Source organism: Mesoplodon mirus, assembly GCF_964341445.2.
Source record: "Mesoplodon mirus genome assembly, chromosome: 5".
NCBI classification, from domain to species: Eukaryota; Metazoa; Chordata; class Mammalia; order Artiodactyla; family Ziphiidae; genus Mesoplodon; species Mesoplodon mirus.
In genome coordinates, this window is record NC_138980.1 from 17,161,198 (window position 1) to 17,176,721 (window position 15,524).

The 15,524-nt window shown below is 35.9% G+C and overlaps 1 protein-coding gene across 1 annotated transcript in view; it reads left to right on the plus strand.

Annotated features, from left to right (window-relative positions):
* CPEB4 (cytoplasmic polyadenylation element binding protein 4) overlaps positions 1 to 15,524 on the plus strand; it is a 64,853-nt gene that overhangs the window by 35,151 nt on the left and 14,178 nt on the right. Inside the window, exons 3-4 of the mRNA XM_082622075.1 lie at positions 3,355 to 3,405; positions 14,498 to 14,671. Coding sequence (XP_082478201.1) covers positions 3,355 to 3,405; positions 14,498 to 14,671 — 225 coding nt within the window. The remainder of the gene's footprint in view (positions 1 to 3,354; positions 3,406 to 14,497; positions 14,672 to 15,524) is intronic.

Consider the following 15,524-nt stretch of genomic DNA (forward strand, 5'->3'; position numbering starts at 1 on the left):
AATGCTTACCTGGTGCCCAAACAGGAAACTCGAGGTACCTACGTTTAAAAAAAAAAAAAAAGCTCTTGGGAGTTCCCTGGTGGCCTAGTGGTTAGGATTCTGGGCTTTCACTGCCATGGCCCAGGTTCAGTCCCTGGTTGGGGAACTGAGATCCCGCAAGCTGTGTGGCCGGAAAAAAAAAAAAAGCTCTAGTTCCTAAAGGGGGCTGTTACTTAAAAGAGATAAGAAAGTTAGCCAGTAGCTGAAATGATTACGTGAGAAGGTTGGCTGTTGCAATATAGATAGAAACAAAATCTGGTGAGTTAATATAACAAGGGGGTTTCCTTTTTGGGAAAGGTGCCCTGGAAAAAAATTTGAAAAACAAACAAGCAAACAAAAAAAGATTTGAAAATATCCTCCATTGGAAACAAAGAAAGAGGGCCACTGTCTCAGAGGGAGGGAGGGGATTGTCAGTAATCTAGCCATGGAATAGAAGATGCAAAAATGCCGGTGAAAATTAGCATCCGTAGAGCAGAGAGAATATTAGAGCAGAAATAAAAGGGGTACAAGGAGAAGGTGAAAGGCTTGTAGAAGACAAGGCACTTGTCCCATGGCACTTATAATGGGAGCTTTCAGAGAATTTCCAGAAAGGAAGTGATATATATTCTCCATAATAGGTGTCATGAGTGGATGACTCTAGATATTTTAATTACTGAAAAAAATTTATAGAAGGAAAGGGCAGGTAGGATAGGGAAGCATTATGAAAGTTTTTTTCAAAGGTTTTTTAATGTCACTGCTAATATTTTAAAATTGAAGTAGAAGGCATTGCTGCTGGTTTAACAAAACATTACAGGTATCTTTACTACTCAGAGGCCAGAACTGATTCCAGCCTGACAGGACTCATAAGAACAGGTCAAAAAATAAAAACAAGTATCACTTTGAGAGTTAACTGAATTTTGCCACTGATTCTTCACTGCTCTATTGTCTTAGCTGAAGGTTAGAACTACTGCATTTAGAAGTCTAAGGATCAGAAAAAGTCTCAAAGTTTACCTACCTTGGGGGTGGAGAGTGGCATCTCTTTAGGAGGTGTGTGTTGAGGCAGACTCTGAGAGAACTGAGTTAAGGGATATTTTTGTGCCTGTCAAGTTGAAATATTCTTATCTCTCTCTCCTTAAAAGGTACCCCAAAGGTGAGTTTCTGATAAGGTGGAACTTGATTTGTTAAACTGGGCCAGCTAGTTTGAGAATTTGTTTTTTGGATCCTCATTAATTATCCTTCCTTAGTATCAAGTAAGAAGCATTATAGTTCATATGGAACAGCCCTGGTTTCAATTGGTATGTTAGAGTATCTTCAATTAGATACTCAATTAGAGTATCTTCTTAGAAAAAGCGAAACATTTTCTTAACTTCAGTTAATATTGTTAAATATTTTTGTTTCTGTGTTAATTTATATCATCTTTTTAAAAAATGTTTTATGATAAATAAAAATGGTATGTATGAGTGATAGCTGTTAATTCATTTACCAGAGGGTTTTACAGCTACAAAATTAATGCAAATGTTCCATCATGGAAAATCAGCTGCTACTTTGAGTCAAGTGATTCAGAAACAGCACTCCCTCCCTCCCTCCCAAGTTTTTAACAGTTAAGGTCATGTTCTTGTTCCAGCATCTCAAGTCTGTGCTTTTTTAAAGATAATACTTGTGACAGGTCATATGATCTGGGCTTGTAGTTAAAGCAGTTCAGCTGGAATTCACTGGATTTGGATACTTGACTGTGTGTATATGAGCATTAAATAATGAAGCCAATTTTTAGGAAGAAATTGAAATATCAAAATTAATTTTCACCTCCTCCTTGCCCGTCTTCATCCCTACCTCTCCTCCCTAAATAGGAACATGCTGAAATTTGAAGTGGAGCAATTAACAACTTAATTTTTTAAATCCTTGTATTTGGTGTTAAATGGTAGAAAAAGTAAGTTCAGATTTTGTTTCACATGAGACTCCAAGGTTTGCACGTGGATTAATTAAAGCTGTTAGCAACAGAGAACAGTTTTCTCTTTTCATGGCATGAGTTTATTTCTGTGGAGACTATTTCAAAGAAGTAGGAGTTTGAGAGACTGAAGGATAGTTGTGGTCTAAAGTTCCTCTTTAAAGAGTTGTAAATGTGTGGCTGGTGGATTGATAGGACCACATATTAGCTCTGGCTCCCGCAGTGTTCTCTGGAACTAGGTGGAGTCTTCCTGGCATCTTGAAAGGCTTGCCCCAGCCTCCAGGCCTGGGAGAGCCTCTGCTTACCCACCTTTTCATTGTCTTAGAGAGTCTATTGTTGTTCTGTGGGGTCAGAGTTTAGACTGCTGTTTCCTAATTGGAATGTTTGTAATTCTGAGTCAATTTTAAATTCTCACTCTATTCCTGATGTATAGAGTGCTAGACAGTGGTGGGTAATTAACAGTGAAGTTCCCCTATCCATTCCTTAGATGAATAAGACTTGAGGGTTCTCCACCATTCTCATAAAGGGCATGGGGAATATGGAGACATGAAAATGTTGTCATAGTGAGTTTTGTAACTTATAGCATAGAACTAGTTACATGGTGTGTGGTCTATCTACCTCAACTTGCATGTAGAAACTCTTCCAAAACAGAAATGCTTCCCCCCCCCTTTATTTGTGGCTACCAATTTGGAAGGTGGAGCATCCTCCCAAAATTTTAGACTTTCACAAACTCTTTTCTCGAGGGTATCTTGGGTACCCATTTTAGGTTCAGAATTCGAAGGAAATTAACCCAGCATTTGCTGAATGCTACTGTGCCTCTGGGCATTGTGCTATGTGCTTTGATATTTTCTTCATGTGTAAGTACAATGAAATGTGTCTCTTTACCTTCTGTACTCATTCCCCGAAATTTGAATTTAAACCCATTAGTGTGTCTGTACATGTAGGCATAAGACTGGCAATTTTGTTATGAATTATATAAAAAAATGCTACTGCTAACTACATACTTTTAAAAAGCTATGAAAAACTACACATGAAAGAAAAATTGCACATTTATGGGGAAAAAATATGAAGATTGTTATTATGAGTTGGTATTAGAACATAATGGTATTAAAATTTCCTTTGGATGGGGATTTGGAAATTAGAATAACCGAATAGTTAAATTTAAGGGATATTTTATTTTCCCACTTTGAAACTTTCCCTTTTTGAATGTTTGTGAATATGCTGTTTGATATGTCAGCTGACTCTGTGTGTTTATTAGCACAGCTAAGTTTTATCTCATAATATGGCTTTTAAAATACCTATTAAGCAATTAATTCAGCTTTGTTGTTGAATACATTTAAACCATCTGTGAAAAAAAATAAAATTTAGTAACAGTCTTCTTTTACCCTCAGGTCGTCTAAACTATTCATATCCAGGATCCGATAGCTCTCTGCTTATTAATGGTAAGTGATAATTGATTCACCTTAGTTAAGTTCATAGAACTGTAACAAGTTAGTACTGGGTAGAAAATACAGTAGTTAAGCTTCAGCAGGTGGAGAAATGACATTAGTTTGCTCTGTAATGAATATGCAAGTCGCTATTAATCTAGCACCTATTTTATGGATAATTATTATTCCTCCAAATTAGAGCAGGAACTTTTTTTAAACTTTGAGAGCCAGCTGATTTGCTGTCTTAAAACTGGTGACAATGAGAATAAATGAGACTCCCATAATGACACTTAAAGAATGGCTTAATCCAATGTTAGCTTCTGTAGAGTGACCTTTGAAATGTCAACATAAAAACCATTTCCATGTAGTTGGAAAAGTGTTCCAGGAGAAAGGGAAGGTAATCAGAGATGGAAAGTCAGACAAAACAGCCTGAGACCACAGGGCTTGACACTGCAAAGGACAAGGTCATTCACTGTTTGCTGTCTAATGACAGCAAGAAAAATGAAGTTTTATTAGCCTTTGCAGTGCCTTCAGTAAATTCTCCTTGCCTATTCTAAATATTACCACTGTACTGTTGAGTTCTCTTTTTATGTGCGTATTCTGAAGCAAACTAAATTTCACACGGAAGGAGGGGCCATCTACTCACAGAAGGAATTAAAGAATTAAAAATTGCCTTTTTTGTAGTACTATAGTTTAAAATAATTGGGTGGAATACAGAAGTGTTGTTTACTTCTTTTCCACTCTTTTACTGTTGAATATGGATTTCAAATTTGTGTGTTCATAATGCCTTCCATTTGCCAAAACTCATTTTCAGTCCCACCACTTCTATGAATTATTCTTGACCAAATAACTATATTCTGCTCATTCCCAAAACAAAGCAAAACCAAAAAATCCTACTCCTTGTCCATGCTATATAGTATGAATGAGGAATTAAAAATTGCTTTTATGACTGGATTTCTTTTTGGTTAGTGTTTAAAATCAGTGTTCTGTAGAATGTAGTAAGATTGTTGAGCCAAGAAATGTTAGAAGGAGATTTGATTTATGAGAGTTGCTGGGTGCATTAGATCCTCTGGAAACTATATGGTTTGTAAAACCCTCACTTGTTCATTAGTCTTTCGTCTTTTCATGCTACATTTGCCAGAAATAATGCCAAAATATAATATTTCCACGTAAATGTGTGTAGACCGAAAACCAAACACAGTGGTGACGGTGGCATCAGGATAAGGGGGAGTAATATAAGGCTTGCCATTGTAGCATGGTTTCATCTTTTCCTGTGGAACGAGTTCCAGAGTCAAGTGCTGGAAATTGCAGGGAACCAAGATTTGAGATACTGTTGTGTGATCTTAGGCAAAGTGATCAACTCTTTGTTGTCCCAATTGCTTCATGAAGTCGCTAAATTAGATCAGTTGCCCCTGGGGTCATCTTTGTTGAGATGAGAAAAAGAAACACTCTCTAGTGGGTTTTCCTTAAAGCCCAATTCACTTAATTTTTTTTGAGTCTGTTATGAGATTCTTTCCTTTTACCTCCCCCACCCCGCCCCGTTAATATCCTTTCTTTTAAGAATAGATTATTTTTTAACAACCCTTACTTGGCAAAGAAAAGGTAACTTTCCCCTCTGAATGTTTATGTTTTGAAATTTTATTGGCCCATAGATTCTAGAAGGAGACTGGATGGTTTTTACTGTTGTAGACATGGAAATTTTGTTATAGAAGTATACTGACTGAGGTTAACATTACCTCAGACTGAAAGATAGGATGATAAAGAACAAAGAGATGTCAAAGAGGGGAAACTTGCTGGCTCCTCAGACAAGACCCAGAATATGGGGTTATGGCTGCCATACTGTCAGATCCAGTATTCAGCTTTGCAAGGTCCCTGAACTTGCTTTTGTCAGGTTTGATCAAGTGCTAGTTCTTAATAACGAGCCAACTAGGACCGGATGCCAATTTATGCATTCATAATGAGGAGTACAACTTCTAGGTAGACCAGATGCTAGAATTTACTGATAGACCCATTCTCTGATAGCAAAGTCCAGGTTTTGGAAGACTGCTTAAAAATCTTGAAATTAAAGCAGGGTGGGGGTGGAGGGATGTTAAGACAGTTCTTTAGTCACCTTGATTTAGGCTTAGGCATTGCCCATTCTCTTCAGTCAAATTTATGAACCATCTTCTATGGTGGATTGCGTCTATAGATAAATTGATCTCATTCATATGTTGAACCTTAGTAGCTTTGTTCTCAGTATAGCTCAGGTTTTGGGAGTCCCCATATTGAAAATCTAGTGTAATCCATTAATTGTGTTTGATGAAGATAAACTTAAAAATCACAAATGCTACCCATTTCATAGGACTGTGGTGGAGACTTAAGTGCATGTACAATCATTTAGCATAGCACCTGGCATGTAGTCAAATTAAATAATTAGAGTGTCATTTTGGGGGGATTGGGAATATTAGTGCTAAAGATTTACAAGAGAAAAAAACACAAAACAAGGGATTATGATTGTCTATGAACGAACATGCTTTCTTTGTCTATTATTAAGAGCGATAATCTGAAACGTTATTTACTTTTAAATACAGTCCCTTTGCATCTTACATCCATTCAGCTTTTTCTTAAAACTGAAAATAAAAGCCAAATATGTTGTGTTGCTTTATATTCATTATTCAATTTTAAGACTTTAAGGAACCATCAGGAGCTGTTCTTTCCTGTCCACCTAAATAGTCTACTCAGGCTTTTAAAAACCTTTAGAAAGGTGATTATATAACGATACTCTACTTTGCTTCAACTATAACTTTCAGAGCTTTTTCTTCCAAGCCTCTGTTGAGTTGAGAACCATTTCTTGCTTTGTTTGAATAAAAATGTGAAAGAGCTGTTTCTTCTCTTTCTCACCTGCACATTTGAATTTTGACATGATTTTTATTGTATAACTTGTTTTGAAGTTTTCAAGCAATCACAAAGCGTTTTGGAAAGAAGTGGGGTTTAAATCCTAAATAAATAAAAAGAAAAAAAGATTCAGAATAGTTAGTCTACTAGCTTCAGCAGTTTATATTGGAATAATATTGGAATTTGCATGTACAAAGATAAAAAGAGCTTACTTATCCAGTGGATCAGATTCACATTGCTTTCTTTTTTCCCCTTGGCTATGCTCAGTCATCAAGTTTTCAGATTATGCAGTTACCTTCATATTACCACTCATGACTTTTAAAAGACACTGCCAGTATAATTCAACAAATAATAATTGCATGTTCTAGGGAATTATTTTTGTTGTTATTAATCGTAGAGATATTTTTGAGGGGCATTCTTGGGGGAAATCCTTGGATTTTAAATGTATTAAAAAAAAACAATTTTCTAGCTACTTTTTGGATATGGTATTAGTTTGCTAGGACTACCGTTAACAAGTACCACAGACTGAGTGGCTTAGACAGAAATTTATTTCCAGTCTTGGAGGCCGGAAGTCTGAGATCAAAGTGTCAGCAAGGTTGATTTCTTCTGAGGCCTCTCTCCTTGGCTTGTAGGATAGCTGTCTTTTCCTTGTCTTTACATGATTTTCCCCTGTGTGCAAGTCTGTGTCCTAATCTCTTGTAAGGACACCAGTCATATTGGATCAGGGCCAACCCCGGTGACCTCATTTAACCTTAACCACCTTTTTAAAGGCCCTGTTTTAAATACAGTCACATTCTGAGCTTCTGGGGGTCAGGACTTCAACATATGAATTTTGAGGAGGGAACACTATTCATCCCGTAACAGATGCCGATTTCCTAGTTAATCTTATACATAGTAGGAAGATAGTTAGAATATCCATTTTATGTTATGATAAGCAAGCCTGAAACTTACTCAGTTTCTCAGCTAAGTCCGAAAGGAGTGCTAAGCATAGGCCAGACTCACCTTATATTCCTCTGGTGTGTCTTGGTTTAGCTCTGAGATAGATATCAGGTTAAATGATTAATATTCTTTTTACCCAACTTGAAGCTTTATTTTGTCCAAGAAAACTAATATTTAACCACCACTACCTCTGTATAAAAGTGCTCGTGTGTGGTACTTTTTTCCCTAACCTCCCATTTCACTACTTTAGCCCTTAGGATTAGCTGCTTCAAAAGTGAACCTTGTGGCAGGGAAAGTTATAGAACCCCAAAATATTGGGTTGGCCAAAAAGTTCATTCAGTCAGTGAACACGTTGTTCAATAAAATTCTTTGTGAAAATGAAAAATGCGTCTTTCATTTTTACTTAAAACTGAATGAACTTTTTGGCCATTCCAGTAAATTAGTTTCGAACAGATGCATGTATGTATGTACTTCCTAGCCTCTGCGGATGTCTCTCCCTTAGAAGCACCAGCTAAAATATTTGCTCGTCCCAGAAGAGAAGATTAGTAAGAGATCTTTTAAAGGTTAGCATAGAACAACACCTCTTAATTATAGTTCTTGGGAAGGAAAGGGAGAAGATTGTTTGCTTAAAGGGGACGGGGCGGGCGGCGGGGGGGGGACAGAAATCTATGAAAAGGGAGGGGAAAATTTACCCAGGAGAAATGTAGATTACAGTCACTTGCTGAAAATGTATATCATGTGGTTCTAGTTGCTACAGTAAGGAGCATGTTGAGAGATCCCTTCTTGAAAAAGACAATATGAAAGCAGACTGTAAACTCTAAAATGCTCTACAGTTGTTAGCCTTGGAATAGTAATGGGAAGCTGAAAGTAACTGTTGAACACCAATCTAAGAATTTATACATACGAGTTTACTTTTGAGGAAGAAAATTATTATTTACTGAGCGTCTGACTGTCTGACCATCATATATACATGTGGTATCTTTTGTGATTCTCCATTCATTTCTCCATTTTTATAAATAAGAAACTGAGGATTAGGGATATACAGAAACTAGAATTACATTCATACTCTGCCCTTCTGTAAGATAGCTCTTTATAAATAATCCTCTCATATCTTTATTATACCTTATCAACATTCTTTGAATATTGTTAATGCCAGCAGGCTAGTGTAAACAGAAGCCAGTGTGACATAGGAAATTCTCTTAAGCATATATCTAAAGTAATGTTGTGACAGTGAGCCCATTAATAAATTAGGAGGTGATTTATAAAATCCTTTAAAATGATTCTTCGCATCTCTGTTGAATTGTATGCTTTGGTCTTTGTGATGATTGTCTGCTTTTGGGTTCTACCACCTTTATTCTTTTGTTAACAGATCAACTCCTTTTAGCTTCCAGCCTTTAATTTATATCTTTTTTTTTTTTTTTTTTCTTTTTGCGGTATGCGGGCCTCTCACTGTTGTGGCCTCTCCCGTTGCGGAGCACAGGCTCCGGATGCGCAGGCCCAGCGGCCATGGCTCACGGGCCCAGCCGCTCCGCGGCATATGGGATCCTCCCAGACCGGGGCACGAACCCGTATCCCCTGCATCGGCAGGCGGACTCTCAACCACTGCGCCACCAGGGAGGCCCTAATTTATATCTTTTTAACTGACTTACTAAGTTGATTCCCCCACATACTTTTTTTTTTTTTGGTCCTACTGGAAAAGTCAGTTATTTGCTAACATCTTTTAATCTGAGCCCTCTCCCCTTGTTTTTCCAAGTAGCATTGCTATCTGCCTTCTCAACATGGGGGCAGTGAGAGGTAGATGAAGAGCCTGAGGAAGGCCAGAGGTAGTGTGAATAGGATCAGTCTTTCATTGCCCACTAAAAGCTAGTCATATGTTACTCCTTATGGCCTAAAGTCCTATTATTTATAGAGTTGATTAGATGCCCTCGTGTAGGAAAGGATGCTTTTCTTTAATATATCATTTGTTTGTTTTTTTTTTTTTTTTTTGCTTTATAACAAATTTAATCAGTTATACATATACATATGTTTCCATATCCCCTCCCTTTTGCGTCTCCCTCCCATTTGTTTGTTTTTAATGTAAGTACCAAGAAGAAAACCCAAAAGGGTCCATTAGCAAATATAGTAATATAGTGTACACAGTAGTAATATAGTGTACACAGTAGTAATAAATTTAAATGGTGCAGAAAAGGATAAAACAAGAAGTGGAATCATTCCTTCTTTCCCCATTCCAGTCCCTATCCTCAAAGGTTCTTGTGGTTGTTTCTAGAAAAAACATTTGTGTATATTCCCACATATCTATTTATATTTCCTTTATTTTTAAGTTCACGTAATAAGAATCATACAGTACACACTTAGGCACCTCATGCACACTACATTTTAGAGAGCTTTAATATGAACACATGAATATGTGCCATATCTTTTAAATGGCTGCATTTTTTGTTATGAATATATCACTATTATGGATAATTTATTCCTTTTGTGACTAACAAATGTTATAACATGAGAAAAAGATACTTTTAAAGAGATAAATAAATGATACTTTCATTTTTATAATGAAATATATATATATATATATAATGTGTATTGAAAAAGACCCAGTAAGTCTTTCTGTACCTTGTTTGCAAGTCTGGAATGCCAGACTACTGGAATTTTACTAGAGGGAATTTACTGATGAATATGGGGCATTTTAAAGCAATCTTGTAAAGACACTTTGGAAATAAAGTATTTATCATAGATCTAATAACAACATGCATCCAGAAGTTATAAAAATTTATAGCCATAATGTTTCCAGCCCATTTAAAAATTCTTGAATCATTTTAATACTGAACAGTAAATTATATAAATCAAAACTAAGTAATAAATATAAAAGATAAACATATAAGTAGTATTAATCTTAACTCTAATGGGAACTAGAAGATTTTTATTCAATAATAGTATGCATTTTTGAAAACTTTGAACAGTGTATACTCTTCGGTAACTCATGGAAAATTCTAAGCAAGGTTTATTTTAGCTGACTTAGCCAGAAGTTTTTCAAAATATACATTTCTTTAAACATATTTAAAGTGATTTTTTTTTAACCGCCGCTTCCTCCAGTATTTGAAAAACATCAAATAATGTGCAACACTTGATAATCATGAGACTGGAAATCTGACATTTTCCTCAGAAAAGTGGTGAAGCTCTGTGTTATAAGTATTTCATCATAATATGTTTCACCAAGTATAATTTGAAATAGGTGAGAGAATTGTGCTTAAGTACCACTTTTGTACATAGATGAAGTGGCACCACTTACCATTCTGTTAATATCTGGGTTCTGGTTACATAGGTGTGTTCATCTTATGGAAAGTTCATTGAACTGTACACTTATGATTTGTCTACTTTCCTGTATATATGTCATATGTCAAAATCTACATTAAAATAATGTATAGCATTATAATAAGTGGAAATAAAAAATTTAAACATTCTCATTTTCTGTGCTCCAGAATGTCGTTTTTATTTTTTGGTAATACTTTATATTAATTTGCCTGTTTGACTAGGCAGTTTTTGTAGCTATAAGCATTGTACACCTGTAACCTGTTTTCCCCAAATGTGGGAAAATGTTTCTAAATACAGTTTTTAGAATTTAATCGTGGAATTTAATCATGATTCTTTTATATTAACCAGCTTAATTTTGTGGTACAGAATCAAAGTTTGAAAGTGCACGTTTGAAGACTTTAAGAGTATTTGATTTTTGCTTTTGATCTATAGCCTTTACTGTTCCCGAAACTACTTATTTTCGAAATAGCGGAAGCCATGAGATTTTTTAATGTTAATTTTGTAGCTTTTAAAAGCCCACTCTTTTCAAATATCTGTTTTCTCAGAAATCCAAGCAGCATCAATCAACTTTTTAAGATTGACAGAACCAAGATATTCAAATCATTAATTTCCCCAAACTCCCTTGTCTTTGAAGCAGTTGTATGAATAGAATGTTCTTAAACAACTACTTCTGTGATATCTTTGTCTTTCTAACCTCTGTCAGGTTCACTGAGTGAGAAAATACATCCACCCCCACCCCAAATTTAAGAACTACTAAAGTGAAAATCTAACAGCTGAGGGAGATTTTACTGGTTGTAATCCATTTGCCTAAGTACTTTGGTGAAATTCAATGTTATCTAGTAATGATAGAAATTATTTTGGTATGAGACATAATTTCATTTGGAAAATAGGTACATGGTACTTCTAAGCTATAACTCAGTTATAACTGAGCTGTACTTACTTAGCATTTATCGAGAGGGCTAAGAATGAAAACCCTGACCAGTTCATGTAGTGATCTCTTAGAATGTGCTATAATTTCTAACTGGAAAACCTATCCCAGCTTCCTGTTTAAACTTCCTTTCCAGTCAAGAGACCTCACTTGTTGCATATGCTGCTGTTCTCGGCATCTTTCCTTGAGCATTACAGCACCCCTATTCATGCCATTGCCAGGTCTTGCAGTGCCCTTTCTCTGTTTTCTCTTTAAGGTCCATCTCAGAGCCACACCCTCCCCTCTCTGTCTCTTTAATCAGAACGAGTTTCTCCTCCTCCTCTGCTTCTGTTGCACCTAACACTTCACACGCCTATTGCTGTAATGGTTACATTACCGTTATTTGCATATGTGGCCACCTGGCCTTTTAAGTTCCATGTAGTCAGACCCATGTGCAATTCATCCATAGTGCTTATTAGCAAGATCAGGCATGCATTCAAGAAATGTTTGTTGGATAGAATTAGGGTATTTGGACAAACTGCACATACAAGTTCCAGTTTGTTTGAAGGAAGACATTTTCTCAAAAGTTTCCTGATTTGAAATTTATACTGCCATTTTCTGAGCATTCAGGTATATACATATAATAATTATAAGTCTATATTATGTTGTATTATACTATATTATATTATATTCTTTTTCTTCTCTTCTTGGTTGGAACCTACTTTGTGATAAAATGCCAAACTTTTTACTTTTCAACATTTGGGCCATGGTGGAAGATTTGATTAGGGACAAGAAACTGGCTAAAAGGAAGTTTATAAATTTCCTAAAGACTTCATTTGTTATGAGTTCCTTTATTAGGGAATAATTGAGAAATAGTATAAAACTGCTGTTTATCCTGTAGTGGCAAAAAAGTCATGAATTAAATATTGAAATATCTACTGAATGGCTAGTTAGCAGGGAATTCTGGGAGAAATTAAGATCAATATGGTAGGAGATGGTTTAGATCATGTTACATATCCCTTAGTTTCATACTAGTTTGGACCTTGGGTGACAGAGCAGAAAGCTTCCCTTAAAACAAGTGAGGCTCAATACACTTTTTACAGTGTCCTTGAAGAACCTAAAGAAGGAATGCATTAAACTGACCTCTCACCATCCAAATTCCATATTTTTTTGAGATGCTTACCAGGAAATGAGGAATACAGCCAATTTTTTTCAGTTTCTAAAGCTGGTAGATGAAATCACAGTTGATTCTTTTGACAATGTTTGAAAGGTTGTTTTTTTGTTTTTTTGTTTTCTCATTTGACATGCAGCAAGGACATATGGGCGAAGGAGAGGTAACATTATTGTTTCTAACTTTTGAATGTATCAGTTATATTTGGAGAGGACCCAAGTTTGCTCAATTTCTAACCCTTGTTGGGAAGTGGGTAGGGGGAATGAAACATAGCTGTGATCAATACATACTTTATGTGTTATAGTTAAAATTATAGACATTCTAATTTGAAGGAGTCAGAATGGTAGGATTTGGATTTGAATTGAAATAATTTCAAACTCACCTTATTTATATCTGAAGATTTGTTTCCCTTTTTTCCTTTGTGAAAGGAATTTCTTAGGAGAACAAAATTAAGAATCTTTAAAAAGGAAAATATAGTATGACTGGTCCCAAAATACCTGATTATATTGGAGGTTCAGTTATGCTTGAATAGCTTAAATCTACTTTCAAAAATTTTTATTTATTTGTCTATTTATTACTGAGCATAATACTGCATTTTGTTTAAAATGAGACTAGCTAAATAGATGACTAATCCTATAAATTTCAAACATTGGGGTGGGGGGGAAAGCTCTACACATTTTAGAGAATTTCAGAGAATCATCTCCTAGAGTGCCTGCCTGAATAAACTTTACTTTTGCCTCCTGTACTATAGTTTTGCCTTTTTATAAGAAAGTAAGTTAGACAGTTAAATAATGTAGCTTTAAAATATAAGTGACTTTTGAAGATCCAGAAATAACCTCCAATTTTAGAGTCATTTTTTATCTTCATTATATAACTCTTTGAACTGTGGTTTTATAGGGTAAATTCATAACAAATATACTGTCAATTGTGTTTAATAATGAAAGTTGAAAGGAAGACAGGTGTGGTGACAAAAGGATATTGGAATGTTTCAGTAAAGGAAGAGCACTTAAGATATATTTCTGCAGAATCCATTAACGAATTCCTTATGTAGTACCTAGAAGTAAATTGGCAGCCTGAAAAGTGACAAAACAGTGCTTGAGAGATTCTACAGTTCTTTGTAGCTCTTTGCTTTATGATTTATATGTTCATATTTTACTGGCAGGGAAGTATGGGAAGAATATTAACCACATTGGCATCTCTGGTCTTTTCTGTCTTTATATTCTGAATGATAGTATTTTCTGACAGCAAACGTAATGACTAGTTTTTAGAATTAGACACTACCTGTACCAGCTGATAATTACTTAACTAAAAGAAAATTTATCTTTAGCACGCCTATAAATCTTAAATTCTGTAAGACTAGCCAACAAAATTGGATAACAGCATCAAGTGGCTTTTGATGGCATCCCATTAGTTAAGGTAAACTGAGTGCTCACTTTAAAAATCAACTTGTTCATTTTAGGGACATTCTTAGAGCAAATTGGGCAGGCTATATTGTATGATGTTTTAAAGAAATTTAAGTGATCTAGCATCTGATAGTCAAATTTAATACTTAGTGTACGTGTGTAGGTTGCCAGTGGCCATGGGGCCCTGCCAAGGTGGTGCAGTCTGCTGCCAACTGCTTTCAAAAGACTGCTCTCTCCTATTGTGCTTTCACCTCACTCAAGTTTCCGGATCCCAGTGGGATGGTTGAGCAGCCCTCTATTGAACCATGTACTTTCTCCCTGACTCAATTGGGACCTTAAGGTGATGGAAATTCAAGAGCATGTCTAAGTGATTTATTGTTCAGTGAGAAAAATAAAAGCAGCTGTTTTATTGGATCTGCTGTTTTCCTTGTTTCTTGTGTAAGATAATCAGTGGCAAGGAACATTTTCTGTTAGCTTTTTTTTTCCTGCTTTCTGTTCCAGGTCAGTCTTCACTGTTTCCAATGGAAGATGGATTCTTGGATGATGGCCGTGGCGATCAACCTCTTCATAGTGGCCTGGGTTCACCTCACTGCTTCACTCACCAGAATGGAGAAAGAGTAGAACGATATTCTCGCAAGGTGTTTGTGGGCGGATTACCTCCTGACATCGATGAAGGTATATTTAGAAAGAGCCGTTTATAGCATGGTGCCCAGACTGTGGCGCATAATAGGTAATGCATAGGTAATGGTTGCTGTTATTATAATAACAGCCTTATCTGGCTCCAGGTGTTCAGTTGTGATTGCATTGTTCTCTTGTCCTGTCTTCCTAACACAACATGTAAGGTTAGTTCACAGAAGGAAAGGGAGCAGGACTCTGGGAACCTGCTGAAGCAAGTGGCTGGACTAAATCAAAAAGAGTAAACGTCATTGGGAAAACCTCTCAAGGATTCTGTTGTGGGCAAACACAGATGCTAACTGCATTTTTGTCTGTGTGTCCTTCCTTGGCCAAATTCAATTATTCATTTTCCTATTTTCTACCTTTTAGGAGTGCTCTATAAATGTACAGTTAATTGTTTAAAAGTTTAAAATCTTAGAATAAGCCTGAACTTTTGAAAAATATAGCCTGGAGTCGTAGGGAATCTTAAGAGTTGGATCATTTTCTGAGTATTTTTTCACTTGTCAAATATTTACATGCTTTCTGAATTTTATGCACTGTTCTTAGGATTGTTTAGAGTAGTAAACAAGATAGAAAGCCCCTGCTCACATAGAGTTGATATTCTAGTGGGGGAAGGGAGTTAAAAAATGTGAGAAAATATTAGAGAATAAGTACTGAAAAGAAAACAGGTTGATGTGGTATAGTGAAGTCTCAGAAGGGAGACTTGTGAGATTAGGTGGTTAAAGAACTCCTCTTTGAGGACATGATATTTGAGCTGAGACCTGAATAAGGAGCCAGTCATGCAAAAAGACATAGAGGACTATTGTCCAGAAGTATTTTACTCACCTGTGGGTCTAAGTGACCCTGACAAAAA